The 7,852-nt window shown below is 39.8% G+C and overlaps 1 protein-coding gene across 1 annotated transcript; it reads right to left on the bottom strand.

Annotated features, from left to right (window-relative positions):
* Nucleotides 1-418: 418 nt before the first annotated feature.
* Nucleotides 419-7,265, bottom strand: LECT2 (leukocyte cell derived chemotaxin 2). The gene is made up of 4 exons (XM_017500980.2): nt 6,983-7,265; nt 5,377-5,473; nt 3,425-3,570; nt 419-1,002 (listed from the first exon to the last, which is right to left on the bottom strand). Exons 1-4 carry the CDS (start codon nt 7,026-7,028, stop codon nt 836-838), a joined length of 456 nt encoding a protein of 151 aa, XP_017356469.1. The 5' UTR covers nt 7,029-7,265; the 3' UTR covers nt 419-835.
* Between the last annotated feature and the right edge of the window lie 587 nt (nt 7,266-7,852).

Genomic DNA, 7,852 nt, shown 5'->3' with positions numbered 1-7,852 from the left:
AAATAAGTAGCTGTAATATGCATATGGCTAGATGAAGTTGGCAGGCCCGGTTCCATGAGACACTTCAGATAAAGGTAGGCCTCGTTCTCATTCTAGTCCTTCTTGTAGTGAAGCCTCGTTGAAATCTGGAATGTTTTCTTGGACTGCCATCATTCGTAACCACATGGGCAAGTGTGGCTGGAAATACCAGCAAATCCTGTATTATCCATGAAAGCAGCTCTCTCTCCAGCCAATATGATAAACCTAAGGATACTGCTGAGAGTCCACCACCTACACTCAACTTACTCACTGAATATGTGTTACATGTATACTACATCTAGCATTGTAAACCACTTGCTGTTCTCGTACCACAGGCTTTTTATTTTCAAGCAGAAAGGTCGTTAGTTTTAAAGGTGTCAGAGATGCAGCCTGGCCCAGCTTAAGTTTCCTTGTTTATTTATCTTACATCTTCGGGACTGAGAAATCTAAAACACAAAACCACCCCTATTCCATAGGTGACAGAAAGATCAAAGAGCCTGAAGAAAGCAGTTCTCTTGAACAACAGAGTGACAATGAGTTAAAATGTTTCTTTCTTGCATTTATCATGTTTCTATAAACTCAAATTCTTCTTTTAATTAAAAAATTGTGTGGGTACATAGGTATATATATTTATGAGGTACATGAGATGTTTTGATACAGGCATGCAAAGTATTATAATCACGTCATGGAAAATGGAGTATCCATCCCTTCAAGCTTTTATCCTTTGTGAACACCAATTTCTTGAAGATCAGGATATGCATCCAGGTTTTTAAGAAGATTATTTTTTATTCCAAAGATCTGACCATTTGCCTTCTGTTTACAGGTATGCAGTAGGATCACTCAAGTCACAGTTTTCAATGTGCACATGTGATTGTATGCCAGGATAAACTTTCTGCAAGGGCAGTAGAGTTCCAAGTTTCTCTCCCTTCTTAATAGGACCTTTATACTTAATTGGCTTAATGTGGAACATTTTGACACAAAAACCTAAAAGAAAATAAGTATAATTATTTATCCGGGCTTCAGTAACCTTGAATCTAAAATTTTAAAAATAACAAATGTACAAAAAAGAAATAAAGTTGAATGAACTCAGGAGAGGAATAGATGAAAATGATGGAATGATATTACAAAGTAAGACTAAATTACAAATGCCAAAGGAAGAATAGATTCAAATTAAACATTAATAAAGACATTGAGGAATAATAGTGGGAAAATACTAGGTAGTTAGAAAAGGTGAATGAATCCTTAAGGCCAGGCATGGTGGCTCATGCCCGCAATCTCATCACCTTTGGGATACCAAGGTGGGCGGATCATGAGGTTAGGAGTTCGAGACCAGCCTGGCTGACATGGCGAAATGCTGTCTCTTCTAAAAGTACAAAAAAGAAAAAAAAAAAAAAAACAGCTGAGCATGGTGTCAGGCACCTGTAATCTTAGCTGCTGAGGAGGCTGAGGCAGGAGAATTGCTTGAACCCCAGAGGTGGAGGTTGCAGTTAGATAAGATCGTGCCATGGCGCTCCAGTCTGGGTGATAGAAAGTCTATTCCAATTTTGCATTCCGGAACCGGGGAAATAACCTCTTGGTAGATTTGAGGATGCACTGGGCTTAGTATAAGCTGGATCCTGCTGAAAAACTACAGTGACCACCTGACTATAAGCCCCTAGTCTGGTGAACCACAGTGGCCTTTTAGATCTCCAGGAGTTAGTGTCAGCTTTGAGCAAGTATCCAATAATCTCTGAAGAGCCTAATAATTTCTTCCCCAATGTGCTGTCATCCTGCTAAACCATTACAGGTCCCTTTGGGGATAGCTAGAAGTAAGGTTTACATTATAAATCTTTGGCTGCATGGCAGGACTCTTACTCAAAAGGACCGAGCCTCCCTTTCACTCAAGAGGCTCTGAGTCTGTGAATCGACTCAAGCCTGGGAATTTACTGGGGATTGCAACCCCTTGTTGTGATGACTGAAGTCAGCATTTTGTTCATCAGACCTAGAGCATTTCCATTCATGCAAGACCAATAAGTCTTTACTTGGCTGCTCATCTATTCAGTTCTAGGGTCGCAGTGATGACTAGCCAATGTCACAAATCTCTAAGGTTTAGATGAATCTGATTACTGCTTCTGCTCTTGGTGACCTTAGCATTGACTGTTAAGGGCCACTTCAGAGGACCCAGTTCAACGGCAGAAGTTTCTCTTGTGACATTGGGCCCACAGGGGACAACCAGTGCATAGCTCCTCAAGGATGTGGGTTCCCTCACAAGACACCTCTCACAGCCTTGGTGAGGCAGGTCTCCTCTGGACTCACTCCCAATAGGAATGCCTATATATGTTCATTAAAAGGTATAAGAAAGTTCATAGCAGCAATTTTACAATCACCTAAAACCGGAAACTACCCAAAGGTCCATTAAGGAAGAATGGATACATAGATGAAAGTATATGCATATAATGGAATATCATGTATCCAAAAGAATGTGGATATAAAAACATAAATTACACAATCATGATGTGGAATGAAAGAAGGCACACAAAAAGAAGGCATGCTGTTTAATTCTATTTATACCACTTTTAGAAACAGGAAGAACTAATATATGGTGTTAGAATTTGGGATAGTGATTACCTTGCTGGGAATAATGTCTAAATGGTAGCACAAGGGATCTCTGGGATACTGGTGATGTTCTTTTTCTTGATTTGGGTGCTGCTTACACAGATGTATTCACTTTATGAAGTTCATGGAGTTGTACATGGATGTGTTGTGCACTTTTTTGTGCATATTTTATACCTTGTTGCAATTAAAACAATCAAATAACAAAGCCAATACCTGGAGTACCAGGAGACCTAGCTTTACCTAAAACTTAGTAGCTTTCAAAAATATTTCACATTCAACTCTTGCAGAAATGCCAGCATTTATGATTTGTGGGATTTGAGTAAATGGAAGTATCTATCCATTATGGTTAGCATTGCTGAAAGTGGCTTTGTTTATAGATTGTTAAGAAAAACCACATGGGCCACAGGAAGGAATGCCTCCAGTCAGCTGTAGGGTTTCATGGAGTGTGTGCATGAAGCAGAAGTTTTCAGGGAAAGTGGTGAAAAGACCTTGAAATTGCTTCAGCAGGAGAGGATCATAAAAAAATACCTATCGGCTGCTACGCTTATTACCTGGATGAGAAAATACTCTGCACACCAACCCCCTGTGACATGCAGCTGACCTGTATAACAAATGTGCACATGTAGCCCTGAGCCTAAAACAAAAGTTTTTTTAAAATGCATCTTCTAGTTTAGTATAGTCTATATTGTTTCTGTTCTGGGTTTTATCATTTTGAGAGAAGAACAAAACCTCTGTGTATGGGACCTGCATTAAACAAAGAAGCATCAACATCTCCAGTAGGCACCCTAGGTGTAGACTCCACCTCTCTTACCTCTTCCAGATATTTGAACACCATTATTGATAGCATTTTTGTTTTGATAAGGTTTCTCCTGGCCCATAATCATTCCGGTGAATGGTGCGTACACAGTAGATCCAGCAGAGCACAAGACGTCCACACCCTGGTGAGGCCTCTGACTTCTAGGATGTAAATAAGAATGAACAGACAGAGGAGCTGACCTGGGGAGCTCTTTGGCCCAGGAACATGGTGTTAGCCCTCTGATCCCAAACCAGCTATGAAAGCTTGAAGCTGCCAGAACTAGTTGGGATGTCCCAGTATTTCTCACTCTGTTTAGCCCAATACCTTCCACAGGTGCTACGAACCATGTTGTAAAGATGAAAGCATTTAAAATGGTAATTGGTACATAGTAAGCCTTAAATAAATGTTAGCTACTATTACTGTGTGGCATCTGGGGGGAATGAGGCTGTCCCTGTAAGCGCATTTTCTAGATGCCTAGATCTTGACTTCTTCAAGCCCACTTTGAAAACAGCTGTCTTTTTATGGGAACGTAACACATGTTGCCCTAGTCTTATTTTTCTCTCAGTGATCTAGAAAAGTGATTGTAAACAGCACTTCCTACATATGGTATTTTAATACAATGAGTGTTACCTCCTGGGTTTATTAAAGTGCATGGAACCCAAACAAAACAATTCCAGATTGTGATGTGTCTTGAGTTTGTCTTAGCAACCCCTCAGCTCTTGCTTCGTGCTGCTGTCACTATGCCTGCCCTCACCAGCCTCTCCTCCCTTCTGATAGGCTACCACCTGAACAACCAGCTTCACCAGGATTGCTACAATTATGTGCAAAGCAACATCGAGCAGGCTCAAGACAAGAGCCAAGAAGTTACCGTATCAGTTAAGTGCGTACACTTTACGATATGAGCTGAGTCTAAATTTTGGCAAGTAAGGGGACGTTTTCCCATATTTCCCTTCTCTTAGTCCTGTTTCAGTATTTGAGGTTGCTTTGTAAGTAGTATCTGTATATGTGAGAGTTCCCCTCTAGTTAGGATGGAGATCGTTGAAATGACTGACACATGGCTATTTCATCAGAGTGGGACCCCAAGGTGATACTGGGTATAACTGAAAATTCACAAGTGTGACCCTCATTGGCTGGAAGAGATAGTGGTGCTCTTTCACCTGCTTAGGGTCAGCTTCTAATATTCAACCTCCAGAGCCTGGGCCAGTAACACCGTGGCTCGGTAGGAAGAGGAACCAAAAACCTGAGTTCAGGTCCAGCAGCCTTCACCACCTCCAACAGTGCTTGGCAGGTCCCTTAACCTTTTGGCACCTCAGTTCAAGTTCCTCATCTCTAAAATGGTATAGTCATGTTTGATTCCCCTTTGGAAAAAAACAGGTGAGATAAGTCGATGTGTAGACATTCAGAAGGAAAATGTGTTTGGTCCTTGCTGTTTTCCTTCTTCCATGTTTGGATCCCAATTCACAGCCTACACTTGAAGCAGAGTTCTTGGAAGCTGCTCCAAAGACAGTGGTGTAACTGGTTACATCTCTGGTTTTTCATACTGTCAGAATTGTGAGCCTTTGAGTCAGCTAACATTGGGCAAGGACACTAAAAAAAGAAGTTGGGGCCAGGTGCGTTGGCTCACACCTGTAATCCCAGCACTTTGGGAAGCTGAGGCGGGCAGATCACGAGGTCAGGCGTTTGAGACTAGCCTAACCAACGTGGTGAAATCTCGTCTATACTTAAAATACAAAAATTAGCTGTGCGTGGTGGCAAGCACCTGTAATCCCAGCTACTCAGGAGCCTGAGGCAGGAGAATCACTTGAACCCAGGAGGCGGAGGTTGCAGTGAGCTCAGATGGCACCATTGCATTCCAGCCTGGGCGACTGACTGGGTAACAGAGTGAGACTCCATCTAAAAAAAGTAAAAAGAAAAAAAAAAAGATTTAGGGACCAAAGAGTTGGATGGTTGTTTGTGCAACCCCATACCTTTGAGCAGAGTACTGTCCACAGCCATGGCGATCACACGTCCGGATCTCGTTGGAAGACTTGCCAGCACATATATTAGCCCATGGGCCGGCCAGTGCTACAAAGGAGAAATGTGAGAGCAGAGCTCCTGGCCTCAGACATTTCCAATCTCCATTTGCCATATTAGTCACGCACTGGATCCTGACAATTCTGTTTTCACTGTAACTTTCCTGGAACTTTCTGTAGTCTATAGGAAGATTGTCCTTCCAGAATTTTATATCCTGATTCAGATGTAAAATTGGCTTTTTCCCTGGCTGCAGAATTCTGTTTCGTGAAGTTAGCATATCAGTGAATGTATTTCTTTATAAGCATTAGTCTCCATCAATATACTTTGCTTCAGATCCGTTAGTAAATGGTATCAGTTGTGCTTTTCTATTTTTCTTTGCTCATTACTGGCATGGGGATCACTATTGTTAGATTAAGCAAAAATAATAAAACAGCATGGCTCAGAAAATAAATTGAGAAGTTCTAAAATAATGTTGAAATGGTTAGTTCTACTAATCAAATCCTACCAAATGTTAGAATTAAAGGAGAAATGAACTCTGAATTAGATAAGTTTGTTTAACACTAGATAAATCTCTTTCATAGTTGCAAATATAGAAGAGGGAGATTCTTAGAAATAATCTGAAATGTCAAACCAAGTTAGCCTAGACTGAGATGAGGAGAGGAGGTGAGAAAAGGAGTAGAAACAATTATATGAATAATTATGAAACACGGAGGAGTGGCTGCTTTCTCAGTGAACTTGGTCCAAACTTTGTTTTAGGCACAATATATCTCTTTAGTATAGCAAGCACTTGACAAATGTTCAATTGAATTAAACGTCCTGTATGTCCCGTGTTAACATTCACAGAGAGATACAGTGAGCACACTCAGCCTTGCACTTTGAAACAAACAAGCAAGAGCGAGAGCCTGGTAATTTGACTACTGATTTTATTAAAAGACATTTTACTCTTTGTTAATACATATACTGTGAAGAGAAACTACAGAACATGACCGTTAAGCATATTCTTTAAAATACTTTTAAAAGGTGGGTTTCAAAAGTTTTATGCCTTGTAGCCAAGCTCCAAGTCAACACGTTGATCAAGGTATAATCCCATCACTTTGGAAACTAATATTTATCCTTGGGGATTGAGGCAAATATCAGACAGTGTAGTAACTGATTCACTTTTTTCTCCTTCTATGAGTATTATGGGAGCATTCCCTTTGTCCTAATACACACTAGTCTCTGTATTAGATATCTGTATCGGAATTTGATTGTGATCAAAATCAGAATCAAATTCTTATGTCAACTTTTTTTAACTAGTTTTGTTTCAGTAAGTCCCAAACCAAGATTGAAAGGCTTTGTAATGTCTTCTCAACCCACTCTTATGCTTCCCTCATTAAAGTACAAGAACATTTCATTGTAAATTATTTAGAACATCCTCAGGACCATGTATCATTTCAATCTCATTTTTAAAAGCCAAATAAATGTATGTGTTGTGATTGTGCTATTAGTGACTTTTTAATCTTCCCCTGAAATCGGTTTTTAAAAGTTAACCAACATTCTAAAATTGCACTTTCGACTTACCAGCGGAAATCAGACCAGCCAAAAGGAGAGCTCTGGTGGAAAACATCTAGGTTGACTTCCCTTATGTTTCTTCCTCCGATTAGAATTGCCCCCACACTCTCTTTGAAGAATATTCAGGTTTGAATGAATACTTCCTAGCTATTTAACCTTAGAATTCTGCATCTCTCATTTCTTTAGTGTGAGACACAAAACGTGTAAGGGAATGGAGCAAGTCAAGTTCTAATATTCCATGGATAGCTATTTGATTTGCATGTAGGACCTATGTAAAAGCCTTTGATCTGAAGAAGCAGCCAATTACATTGGAAACACTAACTAAATATTAACAGAAAATGATAAGGCTACGTGCATATTGACAGTTTTCTGGGCTGTGGCATGTAGGAGAATATTCGTGTGAATGATGCAATGTTTAGTACTGTCTGCTTGTAGATAGATCTTTTATTTCCTTGATAGGACATACTTTGGAAGAAAATTGATTATTAATAATGTGTGGCCCTTCATAACATATTCCTTAATATATCCCTTAGGTGTTTTTGAATTATCAGTTTACTTATATTTCATCTGTGTAATATTTGCAAATACATTTAATATTTTTATAAAATTGCATGAATTTACCTTAAATATGTGATTTTTAAATGTTTTCTTGTTAATGATAATGGTAAGTTAACACCATTCAAAGCATCCATCAGTAAAGGAAAGAAGATGAATTATGGTACAGTTATTGATATGGTTTGGATCTGTGTCCCCACCCAAACCTCATGTTCAGTTGTAATCCCCAGTGTTGGAGGTGGGGCCTGGTGAGAGGCGATTAGCTTATGGGGCAAGAGTTGTCATGAATGCATTAGTGTCATCCCCTTAGTGCTGTTGTCGTTA

Source organism: Cebus imitator, unplaced genomic scaffold, assembly GCF_001604975.1.
Source record: "Cebus imitator isolate Cc_AM_T3 unplaced genomic scaffold, Cebus_imitator-1.0 Scaffold274, whole genome shotgun sequence".
NCBI lineage: Eukaryota > Metazoa > Chordata > Mammalia > Primates > Cebidae > Cebus > Cebus imitator.
The sequence above is the reverse complement of the archived record's forward strand: the minus strand, read 5'-3'. Positions and strand labels throughout refer to the sequence as shown.